Source organism: Apium graveolens, chromosome 5 (assembly GCF_009905375.1).
Source record: "Apium graveolens cultivar Ventura chromosome 5, ASM990537v1, whole genome shotgun sequence".
Classification (NCBI taxonomy): Eukaryota; Viridiplantae; Streptophyta; class Magnoliopsida; order Apiales; family Apiaceae; genus Apium; species Apium graveolens.
Window position 1 is genome coordinate 305,861,745 of NC_133651.1, and position 16,978 is coordinate 305,878,722.

The 16,978-nt window shown below is 36.2% G+C and overlaps 2 protein-coding genes across 2 annotated transcripts; both read right to left on the reverse strand.

Annotated features, from left to right (window-relative positions):
• Positions 1-676: 676 nt before the first annotated feature.
• LOC141661174 (uncharacterized) lies at positions 677-1,081 on the reverse strand. The gene has a single exon (XM_074468157.1). It carries the CDS (start codon positions 1,079-1,081, stop codon positions 677-679), a length of 405 nt encoding a protein of 134 aa, XP_074324258.1.
• A 114-nt stretch (positions 1,082-1,195) lies between these two features.
• Positions 1,196-2,455, reverse strand: LOC141661175 (uncharacterized). Its single transcript, XM_074468158.1, has one exon. It carries the CDS (start codon positions 2,453-2,455, stop codon positions 1,196-1,198), a length of 1,260 nt encoding a protein of 419 aa, XP_074324259.1.
• Positions 2,456-16,978: the final 14,523 nt, after the last annotated feature.

Below are 16,978 nucleotides of genomic sequence, written 5' to 3' on the forward strand. Positions count from 1 at the left end.
ATAAAATGAATCGTATCTTCGGCCTATTCTTTTGCCTTAACGATCTTAATAAAATGAATTGCTGCCTTACTACCCCCTATGGCCCCAAGGGTTAAAGGCCGAAGGTGACTTTGGGCTATTAATTCTTTTACTGCACTTGTGCGAAGGAACAGGGATGCTGACCGTTCGGTGATTGCCCCTAGATCATCATGTCATTGTTCGTTCGGTCAATAAGAGGTCTTCTTCGGAATTGCCCCTAGACGAGGTTTTTGTCCTTTTATGTTAACACGTGATTGAGGCCGAAGGACCATGTTCTTTTAGATTTCCCCCGGACAGGGTTTCCTTCGAACTTTTTTAATATCACACTAACAAGGGAAAGACGAAGGATAGGGCGTTATTCTAGGATTGCCCCTTAAGGCCCTTAATTTGTGTTTACCATGTGCAAATTAAATCATAATAGTGTAGTGAAGGATGTTTGAGTTTTGGGTGATTGCCCCTTATGTTACATGCTTCATTAACAAATTAGACAAGTGCGGCGGCCGTAGGGTTTATCGTCTTCGTGATCGCCCTCAGATAATACGCGTGCGGCCGCGGCGTTGGTAAATAAAGAAACGTGACAAGAAAATGCATCTTTATTTATTAGCGAACTGCTTACATTCTTCATATAAAATTCAAGTACAAACTTTAAAGAAGTTTCTTACTGATAAAATTTTCGAAGGCGACTGGCATGCCAAGTATTTTTGATTGTTTCGCCCGATAATATTTCAAGCTTGTACGTTTCGGGACGAACGACCTCGATCACCTTATAGGGCCCCTCCCAGTTAGGCTGAAGCTTTCCTCGTTTGGTCGGCATAGATGCGGCTAGTTCCCATAGGACTAGGTCTCCGACTCCGAAAGACCTCTTCTTGACGTGGGAGTCATAATGTTGTGCCGCTTGTAGCAAGTACCTCAAGTTCCTTTGGTGGGCGGCTTCTCTTTCTTCTTCCAATAAGTCTATATTCGCCCTCAGCCCGAAGCTATTAGTTTCTACATTGTAGGTCTCAGTTCGATAGGATTTCAAGCCTACTTCGACTGGAACTAGGGCTTCGGTTCCATAGGCCATTCTGAAGGGAGTTTCTCCTGTTGATGTCCTAGGGGTCATTCGGTAAGCCCATAAGATCCAAGAGAGTTCTTCCGCCCATCTTCCTTTAGCTTCTCCCAGCCTCTTCTTTACTCCTTAAAAGATTACTTTGTTCGCCGCTTCTACGGCCCCATTCCCTTGCGGGTGGGCGACCGAGCTAAACTTCTGTTCAATTCCGAAGTGGTGCAGGAACTTACGAAATTTCTTCCCAATAAACTGGGTCCCGTTGTCTGAGATGCAGATCTTCGGGATCCCGAACCGGAGAATAACCTGTTCCAAGAAGAACTTCTTTGCTGCTTCTTCGGTACTGGCAGAGAGAGGTCGTGCTTTGACCCACTTGGTCATGTAATCGATGGCAATTATGCAGTATTTGGCTTGCCTCGTGCTCTTCGGGAGAATTCCCATAATATCCATGGCCCACACGGTGAACGGAATGGGACTTAGCACCGAAGTCATCTCTTCTGGGGGCTGTTTCGGGACGGTGGCGAACAGCTGGCACTGTACGCACCTTTTAGCATAGTTGCTAGCGTCGGCCTTCAGAGTGGGCCAGAAGAATCCCTGTCGGAGAATTTTAAAGGCAAGTGACCGACCAGCCAGGTGCTCGCCGCAAATTCCTTCGTGCACCGCCTCCAGAGCCTGTCGTTGTTCTTCGGTGTTTAAACATCGCACAAGGGGTTGACTGACTGATCGACGATACATCTGCCCATTAATGATTGTGTAGCTCGATGCTCTGTCTTTAATTTTTAGCGCTTCCCTTCGGTCTAGAGGTAGAATACCTTTCTCCAGAAAGTTCCTGAGGGGGGTCATCCAATCGCTCCCCTGGTGGATTTCAAGACATTCTTTCTTCTCGATCGAGGGCATCTTGGCTTCGGTGAGGTAAATAGAACCAGTTAAATTCTGTGTCTCGGCCGAAGCTAGCCTAGAAAGGGCGTCTTCCCTAGCATTATTTTCTCTCCCAATTTGACTTAGTTCAAAGGTTTTAAATGATAAAGAAGCACTTATTACCTTTGCGGCATAGACTTTCGTTCGGGGATCTTTTTGCTCATATTCCCCGGTGAAGTGTTTTACAGCCAGCATGGAATCGCTGAAGGCCCTTAGGTGCTTCGCCTCAAGGCTTCGGGCTAGCTCCATCTCTGCGAGGAGTGCCTCGTATTCGGCTTCATTATTTGTCAAAGGAAAGTCGAATCTTATGGCTTGACATATCTCGAATCCTTCGGGGCTGGAGAGGATTAAGCCGGCCCCACACTTTTTTCCGGCCATCGACCCATCTACAAAAAGTTTCCACTTCCCTGGGATCCGGATTAGTTGTTCGTCGGGTGAAAGATCCTTCGGACCCGAGAATGTGCATTCAACCATGAAGTCGGCCAAAGCCTGAGCCTTAATTGTCGTTCAGGGAACGTACTCGAGATTAAATTCCCCGAGTTCGATGGACCATGCTACGACTCTTCCAGAGGCTTCGGGCCTTGTTAAAATCTTCTTTAGAGGTTGGCTGGTAACAACTTGGATCGTTCGGCCTTGGAAATAATGTCGCAATTTTCGGGAGGCCATAACCAACCCATATACGAATTTTTTGGCGTTGGGGTACCTTGTCTCTACATCCTTGAGGACATGAGACACACGGGATGTTGATTGCCTTCATGGTTTTTCACAAGTACTGCCCCCAGAGTTCTGTCGGAAATGGCTAGATAAAGCTGAAGGGTTTCCTTCGGATCGAGCCTCATCAAGAGTGGTGCCTTTGTAAGATATACTTTTACTTCTTCGAATGCCCTTTGACATTCAGGCCCCCATTCAAAATTCTTTGACCCTTTGAGCATAGCGAAGAAGGGGAGTGCCTTATCGGCTGACCGGGAAATGAAACGCCGAAGGGCGGCGAGCCGACCTGTCAATTTCTGGATGTCTCTGATGCATTTGGGAGGTTCCATATTAATAACTGCCTCGATCTTCTATGGATTCGCCTCTATTCCCCGGGCACTGACCATGTAACCAAGAAACTTGCCACTAGAGACTCCGAAGGTACATTTGTTCGGATTGATTCTCATGTTGTTCTTTCGGAGCGTTTCGAAGCATTCTTTTAAGTCTTCGACATGATCTTGGAACAATGATTTTACAATCATATCATCCACATATGCTTCCATGTTCCTTCCGATCTACTCTTTAAAGACCTTGTTCACCATTCGTTGGAATGTGGCTCCAGCGTTCTTCAGTGCGAAGGGCATTTTAATATAAGCATAAGTCCCCTTCGGAGTTATGAACGCTATCTTGGGCACATCCTCATCATTCATAACAATTTGATGATAACCAGAAAAAGCATCCAAAAAACTTAGTAACTCATATCCTGCCGTGGCGTCTATTAGTTGGTCGATGCTGGGCAAGGGATAGTGATCCTTCGGGCATGCTTTATTGAGATCAATATAATCCACGTACATCCTCCACTTCCCATTCGACTTCTTAACGGACACCACGTTGGCCAGCCAGTCGGGATATTCAATTTCCTCGATAAATTTGGCTTCCAACAATTTTTCTACTTCGGCCTTTATGACCTTCTGTCGTTCGACTGCAAATGTCCTCTTCTTCTGCTTCACCGGTTTGGCCTCGGGTTGCACATTCAGGCAGTGCTTTGCCATCTTGGGATCCAATACGGGCATGTCTTCCGGCCCCCAGGCGAACACGCCGTGGTATTGCCTAATGACAGCTATCACCTTCGTCTTCAGACCCGACCCTATTTTTTCCAATCCGAACCATTTTTCCCGAATGGCCCGCGAATAATTCCACTTCTTCGGTTTCCGCGGCGGGTTCGGCAATCGGGCTCGAGAGATCGGCCCCAAATTTCTCCAACTCAATGTTCAATGTTTCTCGGCTTCCGCTGGGCTCAGACTCAGCCCGCTTCCTCTTTCTGGTTCCATCCGGTCCTTCATATTCGTGATCCTGCTCAAGGTCTTCCAGCATTATGATTCGGGCGGTTTTCTGATCGCCTCTCATTTCTCCTACCCCTTTCTCGGTGGGGAACTTGAGTTTAAGGTGGGGTATAAACTCCACTGCTTCAAAGGTTGATAAGAAGGGCCTGCCAAATATTGTATTATACGGGCTTTCGATCCGAACTACATAGAACTTCACCGGCTTTTCGACGGTATACGGAAACTTGCCTAGGAGGACCGGTAGAGTAATTGTTCCTTCCAACTGAATGGGATGCCCTCCAATGGCATAAAGTGGAGCCTCGTTGCAGGGCTCTAGTTGCTCTCCATCCAAGTTCATCTTGCAGTAGGTTTTGTGGAACAATATGTTGGCCGAGCTGCCTGTATCCACCATTACTTTCCATATCTTATTTTGCCCGATGATAGGATTGATGATTAGAGGGTCCTCGTGCGGGCGAATGACATCCTCGTAGTCTTCGGTGCTGAAGGTCATGGGCATATGGGGCTTTGCTTGTCCGAACTGATACAGATTGTACACTTGTCAGACATACTTCTTCTTTGCTATCTTACTATCCTTATCCAGGATGCTTCCCCCAGATATAGTTTTTACTTCACCCCTTATCCTGTCCCTTCGCTCTGGCTCATCGGCCTCCACTACGCCATAAGTGGGCTATTGTAATGCCTAAATGGTGTTACAATAGGCCCTAAAAGCGTTATAATAGGTCTATTGTAACACCAGGGGGCGTTACGTATACGAGCATTACAATAGACACCCTAATATAACAAAGAGGAAAACATTACAATAGGCACCTACTGTAACACTAACAGGCCCAAATGTAACGTAAAATGAGTGATACAATAGCTTGATCAAGATTGCATAAGTGGCACCGCCTGTGGGTCCCATATAACATATTGTAACAGTTTGTTCTATCAATTATAACACCAATCTTTTTAATTAAGTAATTGTAGCATTTGTAATCTAGCACTAAATTAAAATATACATTACACTATAATAGGCATAAATAACATTTAATTTTAAAATTTGAAATACATGTTATGTTTAAAATCTACAATACATATCCAAAATGTTACAAACACCACATAAAATTATAACAATACGATCGATCAATTAACCATACTCCAAGCATATCCAAACTACAAAGAAGGTTATTAATACTTTGCAGCTATGATGATCCCCTTCTTCCCATAACAAATTCTTGGATTTTGCTTCTCCCAATAATCATTTTTCTCTGCTTGACCACCTTTTCTTATAAATTTCTATCCTCGGGAGAAATATGATTCATAACAAAAACAGATCAAAGTAGGTTACAAAGTAATCAGACTAATTGCGCAGATCATTAGTATATTATACTTTGAGCATAGATCTTTGATAATTGTCAGTAAAATATAAATATTTCTAGCTTGGTATATATCTGTTTCTGCAATATACTAAGCATGCAAACTTTAACTGTTCGTAGGATTTCTGTGATTTATACACTTATAATCAAATATCATGTACTATTACTTTGTATTCATTAATATGTAATATCAAATTGATCCCTGTGAACTGAAATTCATAGCACACTTTCAATTGAATATAAACAACACTATAACCTATACGGTTTATAGAATTGAGTATAGAACCTGTAGTTAGAACGTACGCCCCTGTAAAATATCAGTAGAATATATTCAGTCATAAACCTCTGATCAAACACAAGTGACAATTATTAACCTCTTTGCTTCTGAGGACAGAGATCCGCTCTTTAGAAATCAAGTGACAAGGGATGTTAAGTTTACTTTACCAAGTACATCTCCTGAGTTTTTATTTGGCCTTTTTTAAATTGAAAAGCGGTCAGGTGCATATTTCATATTGGCCAGCTTGAAACAAGATTCATGGTAAAACACACCAGACTCCTTATTCGAGTATCCTCTAATACCTTATTTGACAACTAAATTTTAGACCGCAGTAGACACTCTTGTCTTTTTTAATACAAATCAAGGTTAACAAAAACTTGTAAGAAAAGGTTGCTCGTTCAAAATTATATAAACATAATTCTTTTGGGTTCTTCAAAGAAGGTTAACCTCACTATTCAACTGTATAAAGAAGGGGATAAGTATTTTAGACCTATACAACTATATGGCAGTACCAATAACACGATCTGTTATACTACCTGGTTCCAACACCAAATAATTGGTCAATCAGTATCGATATCAGGATTATGCGGGAACTTTCTCTGAACAAATAAGATGCATTTGTGTTAAATTATTAATTAAGTAAATTCAGGAAGACGAAATACGGTCTGTTTTGCTTCTGTTTAATTAAGATAGGTTGGTGGATATTATAATATGCCCCTGCAATGGATTGGTCCTACTTTACAGATTGTTAATTTTTTAAACTTAAAACAAAATGTATATGTTTTAGTAAAAATAATTAAACTAACCATGTCCTTGGTAACTTCCCAGGGTGCACCAATAATGACTTCATGTAGGTGCATAAATGGAAAATGACTTCCCCTATGCTTACTGCATCAAAAAGAAACAGCCTTGTTATTGACCTAAATTAGGGAATATAATAAACAAATTTTAAGATAGTTGTTTACTTATATATGTATCATTAGGATTTCATTGTATTAAAAAGGAAAGATATGATATAGTCTTTCAAGGCAATTATTGGATTGAAATCATCATAATTAGGATGTTTGTGTAGGTGCATAAGTGGAAAATGACTTCCCCTATGCTCACTGCATCAAAAAGAAACATCCTTGTTATTGACCTAAATTAGGGAATATAATAAACAAATTTTAAAATAGTTGTTTACTTATATATGTATCATTAGGATTTCATCGTATTAAAAAGGAAAGATCTGATATAGTCTTTCAAGGCAATTATTAGGATATGATATAACACTTCCCTAAGATTAGATACCTAAAATGAATTGTTACATGTAAGGCAGCTGTTTAACAGCATCAGGAGTTCGATAAAAGATAACTAATTTATAGAAGGGAATAGCAGAGCAAGATTTTTAATTCAGTTGCCTTTTACTGAACTTACTGAGATAGCAGTAAGGAGAGTAGTTTTTCCACAGCCATTCAATCCAAGAAAGTCCTACCACCTACAAAGTATAAGATGCATGAGTGTGTAGATATGAGTTGCATATAGCCACAGTAATTAAGAGTTGCATAGTAACAGGGGAAAACACAAACCTGCCACTCAGGATCAAGTCCGTGAAAGGTAAGAGACAGAGACTCTATCTGCAAATTACCAGCAAAGATCAGCTAATAACCAATCAAATATATTCATATAACTCATGATGACCAAACCTAAGATGCATATTGGTAAAAAAAGATTTACATATTTTCATCATATACAATTTCTGAAGAGGCACACAATCAAGGTCACACTCTGAACAAGTGCTTTCTCAGTGATACAACAATGAAAAATAACGGGTATAAAAATATTAACTGAAAAATTGAGACCGCTCCCAACAACATACTATTCTTTAAGCTTTCAGAAAATTATATAAATTTTTACAAGTCATCTAACAGAATTGATCAAAGAAATATAATCAGAATATAAAGAACAAGTTGCAAAGTTTCAGACTTTAAAATGAAATTACCAAGTCAAAGAAAAAAAGGACATGAATCAGTGTTATGTCTCAACTTATCATGATAACAGGGATCAGCAATCAGACTCATAAATTACATCCACCCTACAAAATTAAGAAGTTCATTTTGGGTGGGAAAGGCTATAGAAAACCTGTAGATTTCATGACACGAAAGAGCAAGAATTCTACAAGTTATTTTACATAGTATAAGTCTTAAGCAACAGGACACTCTATGTATAGTCATCTTCTTTATATCTTTCATCACAAAATAATTAATTAAAACTAAACACCAAGATGAAATAAAATTACTCAAATAACAACAAAATCAATTACCAAGAGAGCAACATTGCCGGAAAACTTAGAGGCAACAGAAGAAGAAGAGCTATCCATCAAAACAAGCATAAGCAGATGCTGCGAAGAATCACTCAGGATAAGTTAGGGTTGGAAAATATGTACATATTTACCGGTTAATCAGACAAAAAGAATTAAAGCCCCAATTTGAAACCCTAGACACCCTGCAAAATCATATAAACAGAAAAGTTAGAAACAACCTTTGAATTAGAGCCATATTACTGTGTAATCAAATATCAAATCTTTAATTTGATCTTCGATTCATACCTAAGAGTAGAGAGAGTGTTTTCACAGAGAGCTGAGAGAGAGATGTGAGAGAGTCTATTTGACAGAGCGTGTTTTGTAAGTGGCCCGGCCCGAGTCTTTTTCATTTGGTGGGAAAAATACCGCCCATTTTTTCACGTACAAAACTATGTTGTAATTTTTTATTTTTTTATTTTACTTTTGAAATTTTAAATATTAAAGTATGATTCATTAAATAAAACACAAAAAAAACTAACTTATGTATTTATATACAATTTAATTTTATAAATTATATATATATTACATTTTTATTCATTGATAAACCGAAATATAATTTTAATACTAATTCATAATAATATTTTTAATTTAATATTTTTCAAATATAAAAGAATAACACTAATTGAATAAAAGACAAAACAACTAATTTTTGTATTTATGTACAATTTACTTTTATAAATTATATTATATTATAAATTACATTTCTTATTCACTAATAAACCGGAATATAATTTTAAAATTAATTTATGATAATATTTTTATTTTAATATTTTTTAAAAATAAAAAATTAACTAATGTAACACCAAGTGCTAGTGTTACATGTCGTGCGACACCAATAATTCTCTGCAACACTAGTGTTATAGCTATTGTAACACTAATTGAGAGGTGTTACAATAGGACAAAAATTTGTTAGCTAATGTAACACTGTTTGTAACACTTGCATTACAGTAGCCCACATATGGCGTAGTGCTCTACCTCCTCCTCTTGGTTCTCTTTCGGCCCCAACCTATCTCTCAGATCTCGGACGAACTGATTAAGCTCGTCGTCTTTGATCATGTGCTCAATGAGCTTTTTGAGGTGATAACACTCATCGGTGTTATGCCTCTTGTCCGTGTGATAGTCGCAATATTTATCAGGGTTTTTCTTATGGTTCGGGACCTTCATTTTGGCGGGGCGGATAAATCCTGGTTTGCCCTTGATATCATGGAGAATCTTGGAGATCGACGCATTCAAAGGGGTGAATACGGCCGAATCTCTATCTCGTCGCCGTTCGGCCCCACGATTTGTTTCTTTCCTTCCTTCTTTCCTGCTGTCCCTTCGGTCAGAGCCTGATCTTGAGCCCTCATATCTGTCAGCTCGCTTTGATCGGTCGTCTCTTCTTGAATCTTTATACCCCCCAATACTTTCCATCTTTCAACGAATGTTCTCGCCTCTTACATATATATCGTTCAGGGATTTCGGGGGAAAATCGTAAAGAGATGAGCGAAGCTTTTACCTTTAAAGGGGTCTAGCCCCGCCGTTAGGAAACCCATTGCTTTGATTTTGTCCAGGTTAGTGACCATCCCAGCTTCTTCCTTGAACCGAGCGAGATAATCCCCCAGCTCTTCATTCACCCTTTGTCAGCAGTGGACCAGGGCTTCAGTATCCTTCGCCTTTCGGCATAGGTGCGAGTAATGCTTCAAAAACTTCCTTTTCAACTGCTCGTAGGACCCAATGGACCGGGGCTTGAGGGACTTGTACCACATTGACGCAGACCCTTTGAGATAAGTATTGAACATTTTACACAATATAATATCATTGTGGCCCATCCCAACCATCAGGAGTTCATATTTTTCATAGTGGTCCTCGGGGTCTCCTTTTCCATTGAACTCGCTCATCTTAGGGAATTGTCTCTCTTCGCGGGGGGGGGGGGGGTCGGTACCGCTCGATTTCTTGTATCACCACCGGTTCTCGATCGAGCCTTCTATCACCGAACAGGGCCTTCTCTAGGCAATTGAGCCTGAGGCTGGATCCATCAGGCCCCTCATCTGAATCAGAAGAAAAGGGTTGCTTGGTCCTTTTCCTTCGGGGATGCAAATCAAAGTCTGACTCATCTTCTTCGTCATGCGCCCGACGTTCTCTTCTATCCTTATTCGTTCTGCCATGCTTTTCGGCCCGCATTTCTTCGCGCAAGGCTTGTTCTTATAGTTCAATCTCCTCCCTTTGGAGCTGCAGGGCCTTCAGTCGGAGCGCATCAGCTTCTCTTTTCTTTGCTCGCGCTTCCGCTTCCTTGTCAACTTGATCAATTTTGGCCTTGCCCTTCTCCGCGGCCTTTTCTGCCCGGATCTTTAGGAGTAAGGCCTCTTCTTCAGGGGTTAGTGTAATAACCCCGTCTTCGTCCACTAGGGAGGATGGTTGTCCTTTGTCAGTAAAACCGGGAGGCGGTGAATGCTCGTGAAATGTTTCTGTCATGTTCTCGTTCTCAGCTTGTACCTCTCGTGTTTCCCACAGACGACGCCAAATGTTACGCCAAGATTCCTTCTGGAGCTTGAACAGGCTTCGGCTGCCTTGAAGGTGGCTTCGGCTGGTACCTGAAAGTGAAGAGAATACGAGGGTTTGTACCCCCGATTCACCTCCGGTGTGAGAATAAGAATCTGGTTGTAAGGGTGTGGTAATAATACAAGAAAAGTAGAGTGTATGCGAGAATGTGTGTGTTTTGTCTTACTTCACAAGGGTTTTTATACCCAATTCTGCTATGAATGCTCATCCGTTACTCATCATTATGGAGGGAGTGAAAATGGGGCGTTATGTCCCTTGTGCTTTCCAACGGTCTGAAGAAGAGTGGATCTTGGCCTGGGACTTCCGTGGGCCTTCGTCTTGCGGGCGTGGAGGTCACTCGGCCCGGTGGCTTAATCGCATAGTGGGCCTTCGTTCGATGGGCCCTGTTGGGCCTATAACCAACACACCCCGACACGAAAACCAAAAATCCCGGATAAAAAGTCCGGATTTAAAAAAGCCCAGATAAAAGTCCGGTTCGGCCCGGATAAAAGTCTGGGTTTTTTGAAAAACCCGATTAAAAGACCGAATTTTTTATAAATTTTTTTAAAATATACAATGTTTTTTATAATTTTTAAAATATTATATTATAATATTAGAATCGATTAAGATATATATAACTATTTATTTATTATATTAAAGTAATTATTTATTTCGGTGTCTAAACTACTTTATATGATATATCAAGACATTATTATCTCTGGTATTTAAACTACTCATAATTCGAGTTGTAAAATATTAAAATATTTTTTAATATATAAATAAAAAGTTTGGATAAAACCCGGTTCGGCCCGATCCGGCCCGGCCCGCGGGCCTAGAACGAGCCTTATATTTCTTAGAAAGCCCAGTCCAGCCCGATTTCTAAAAAAGCCCGACCCGATCAATTTTTTAAAAAATCAGATTTTTTTAAAATTCGAATAAAACCCTGCCTGATAGACATTTTGTGCATATCTAATTATGAGTAGGACGCTTTTCACAAATAAGACAAATTCAAAATTTGTGTGCTATCCTGCTAGTAGACAATCATGTAATGAACGCTACTGCATGCTGTTCCAAAATCTATATTATCTTATAATAAACAAAACATTTACTTGATTACCCATATTTTATTATTCTAATTTTTATTGGTAAGTAGCTTAATTCTATTTTAATTAAAATTAAAGTCAATTTTCTCTAACAATTCAAATTTTATTTTATATCGAACTCTATATCATTATAATTGATATGAAAGTCAATTTTTTTTATCAATTTATATTCTTATTTATATTGAGTTCAACATTATTCTAATTGATATTTCGGGCCGAAATAAATTTAAGCGGACTAAATATATTTAGTTGATATTATGCGCTTCGGATTAAGACAAAATAATAAATATTATTGATCGGCTAAAAAATATTTTTTTTGAAAGGCTATATCATTAGAAACAGAAGGTCCTAATTATCAGAAAGTTCAGCACAACTAAAGAACACAACAACAATAAATATACCTTAAGTACTAAAACACAAACTAGCGAGAAACCAAGACAGGCAAACCACACAAACCACGCAAACCACCACGGAAACCCAACAGCTAAATACTCTAACCGGAGACCTAGCTAGCTAGATGCCTAAGACTAAAACGATTCACTGCACAAGTTTACCACCCCGTTAGTATACTAACTAAAAAAATATACCATTAAATTAGAATAAACAAATTAATATATATTATTCATCCATGATAAAAAGTTTGTTATACAATTGATCCAACCTAACACAAAATTAAAAATTAAAATCAAAATCAGAATAAAATATTTTTGTGATACGTGTATTAAAATATTGTAAACCACTGACCCGGGATAAATCAAATTATTGTTGTCTTTTTTAAATATCTCTTAATAGTTAATCGATTAAGCACTTATTTTGCTAAAATAATATTCCCAAATACAATGGAAACATTATATTTTTTTTATACGTGTATTAATCTAATTATCATGAAGTCATATCATTTAAAATGAGCATATTTAATAATCAATTCAAAATAATTTTTTAAAAATTATATATTATACTAAAAAAAATATATACAATCCGTGCATCGCACGAGTTTTAAATTAGTAATAATAATAAGAAGAAGTTAAGAAATGTAATCATTATTCATGAGTTACATTAATTCTATTATTGTCTCATTTTCTCCCCGGCTAAGCAAATTAGTTTAGTACAATAGATTAGAGTAGCTAAATCTATTTTCTACTTCATACTACCGGTTAAATTTCATATAGCAATTATGTGAAATATCCACGAATAAAATAGTCGTTGATGTAGTTGTGGTTAAATTACGAATCTGCAATTGATACTTATTGATTTGCAGTTCTAAAAATTATAAAAAGAGAAGGATGTTCTTGAGATTTTCTTGAGAAAATTATATGAGTTGCATCATAAAATCATCATATTTTTGATAGTTGCATGTACATCTTTACTTAAATAAATATACACTTTCCTTAAGATAAATATTTAATTGTTCTAACTTTTTAACACAAATACTCTTGATTATGTCATTACAAGTGTCAAATTTCTTGAGACAGTCCAAGCAACTTTATTCTCTTATTCAAACAAATAATCATAAATTCAGGTTATATGTAACACCATAACATTTTTTGAAGTTTGCTAATAAAGAAAAGTAATTAATCCAGCTGGTTATGTTTTTAAAATACACTCGTTAATAAATTAGACGGAAATACTATATATACTAAAAATGTTTAAGCTATATATAGAAATAAAACTTTATACTCTAAGTTGTCTTTGATAGCATTTTAAATATTAACATATAAAAATTAATTAGTATCAAATCTAATAAATTTTATCTATTTAATATAAAAGTTTTATACTATGATAAACTTTCAATCTCAACGACGTAGTAGAGTTAATTTCCATGAAATCTACTTTTTAGTTGAATTCTTTAGAGTCCATATTCTGCTATAAAAGTATATGTTAAAATAATGAAAAATATACCCCTGTCCATAATATTTTTTTAATTTTTTTTTCTAAATAAAAGTTTTATATTTAATTTTTTATTATTTTTTTTAAAAAAATCATTATGAAACTAGACTTTATCTCGAAATACGCTTAAATAGTAAACGTATAGAAGCCGGTGGTATTCGTAGACTAGTGATACTAGTGATATTTGTACACTATTTTTTCAGTGATATTTGTAGACTATTTTTTGAATGATACTAGTCTACAAATATCACTAGTTAATCGAAAATCTTGTACATTTTATATATTTTACAAGTTAAACATTATAAAATATATTATTTTATAAAAATATTTAGTTTGTAAAACATAAATGTTCATATTACAAAACATAGATATTGTATATATATATAAATATATGAAATTTTCATGTTTTTATTCAAATACTAATATTTGTGAAATATGTTTTACAAGACAACAAGTTTTACAACATATCTTATTCGCAGATGAATTACGAGACTCCAATAAAAAATGGATTATATAGAACTTAACTATAGATATTAATTTTGTATTTGTGTTAACAAATTTGTTTTTGCAAAATAAATTCAGAAGAGCTGGAAATCCTATTAAATAAAATTTAAAAACTAATCTCAAACTAGCAATCAAATCAAATGAAGCTTTAAGTCAACAACTCGTCTGCAGTTTTAATATTTGTTTTAAATTTTCAATGTCTTGTTCATTTCTTCCACTCTTATTGTGAAAAGGTGCCACCAGTTCTTTTCTGGATAAAAATTTGCATTTGATTTTCTACCGACTAGACTCCTGACAATGGTGCATCTACCGACCTGCTACTCACTTTTAGCTAAAAATAATTTTTTTTATAGTATTGGATTCTTTATGGTGGAGCATGCATAAGATATCCATATCACACAGATTAGGATATATATCCCCACCATTTTGGGATTAGATTAGTATCAGATTATATTTTGTCTTTTCATATTCGGTATTACGTACATGTATCAAGCTAGGTCAAAAGATTTGTAATATTATTATAATAAGTACGATGAAAATAATTCGTAGAACAAAATAAGTCGTCCTGAGGGCGACGGAAAGAAAATAAGATATGATTACTTTGAACATAATTTTGATACGAGCTTTTGTTCCCGGAACATCAGGTAAAGAATGCGTTATCTAACACATTGCTCATAAATTGCTCATAAATTATTGGATATGTTTTTCGTAAGCTTTCGCTATAATTTTTGTTGCATAAAGGAACTTTTTATTTTCACAAAAAAATTTCACAAAAACCTGTGAAACATAATTAACTTTTTTTTTACATGAAAACACTATAAGAAACAGAGTTTAAACTGATAAAGAGTAATCCGGTCGTTTCAAGTCGGAGGCTAGATTCAACCATCATGCGTAATAATCAGCTTTAATATAAAATGGACCAAAGAAACCCGACTGCAGGAGGTGACAGTCGGGTTTAAAATTTGTACCCTTGCAATATATATCTGATCCCCTTAAACCAGTGTGATAGATAAAAGATTGATGCTGCAGTTGTGTTTTCTTGAATTTAGATTTTGCATGATAATTTGCAGTTGTGTTTTCTTGTATTTAGTAAACCGGCCAAAGAAATCCGACTACCACAGTAACATTTAATTTTTAAAATATGTACCCTTGAAATATATATCTGACACCCTTAGATAAAAGGTTGATGATGCAGTTGTGTTTTCTTGGAGTTTAGATTTTGCATGATATTCTTAAGTTCATTAGATTTTGTATGATAAGAGTATTCTCCAAGAGATTACCTTATTGACTTGTAAAATGGTATATAACAATAGTTATTATTCCAAATAAGGCCTTTCATGCAAGTTACAATGATATTATTCTCTCATTGTATCCATTTTAATTAAACGATTCATAGACTCTTGAAAAACCTAAAAAAATAATGAGGATCTACTAATCGGCACGTTGGTATAATAGCTACGAGGTTGAAAATAAAGACAAAATACATGGCGAGGAATTAAAAGGATTTTTATTTCAAGTCTTTGTGGTAGACCAGCACGTGGTAGCTGCTCTTTGATCTTTGACCCTGCTAAAAAATACCACAGTAGGATGAATATACTAGCGACGTTAATTTACATGATCATCATCAATCCACGGGAATGGAAAGAACTAAGAATGCTCCGGATTATATACTACGAGCAATAATAATACTGATTTCTGCAATACATACATAAATAAAGTTGCTTATATATAAGTTAGCTGAGAAAAACAAGGAACAAAACAAGCAGTTATATTATATATATAGCAAATTATCCCCAACCAACTTAGTTCAGTTACACCATCCACAATGTTTCATTGCAGGCTTTTGTAATATTTTATTGTGACAGGTGAATATTACCGCAATGAAACATTGCGTATCCTATCCAACAATAATTGGGAACAACTCCCATATATATATATAAAAGGTATATTAAGTAACAAGAAGCATAATCAAACAACTCAACTTAGTATAAAAAAATAAGAGTCTAAGTTTTTGGAAACATTTAGCTAGTCAGTTGTTTCGGTATTCATAGACTCTTGATTCAACACAAAAATGGCGTCTATACAGTGCCCATCTATTCTTGATAAGCACGCATACTTTCCTTGAAAACTTAGCTCGGCCTGGCCTATTTGCCTCTTCCATTATTTTTTTGGATATTTTTTATTTATATATAATGTATGGGCCTCTTGAAGAGAATTTGGGGGAGGATCTAATAAAATATACCGGCTTACAGTTTTCCCTTAAAATTAAATTTTATATTTTGTTGCTATTAAATTTTGAGGTTTTTCTTTAAAAATACATTTTTTGACTTTTTTTGTAAAAAATATGATTTTTTTATTTTCAATTTGTAAATATACGATTTTTTTTACAAAAATATGATTTTACAACCCGGTTCAACCTCAAATTCAAACTGATGCAACTCCAATTGCAATAAAAAATAATTTCACTACTTTTTTAGCGAAGTTGCATATGTGGTTGTTTTTTGTTGCAAATTGTATTTGTGCAATTTTTTTCAAAAGATCGTAAAATTACAAACAAACTTAGAAAAAAGTAGTATCTTTGGTAATATCTCGTAATTTTCTTGAATATTATGAAAGCACCCATACAAAATTCTAGAATTTAAGGGGCCAAATTATTATTTAGGTTATTAATTAACTCTATAAGTATCAATCCAACCATTCATTTAAAATCATTCTCAATTAGCACATTAATTAATTAAAAAAGTTCACTCCATCTAAAAATCTAAAAACTAACCGTCAACATGACATGGAAGTAACAACTCTTTCAACTGAGTGGTTCATGACATGGCCAATCAACGTCTATTTTTGAGTCAATATATATACACCCATTCATATACATGTTCAATTGGCATTAGGGTTCTTACCATACAGGGTGCTTTACTTCACTAAATTTTGCATAACAAATCAATTCCTTTGTAACAATAACATCCAAATAGCATGT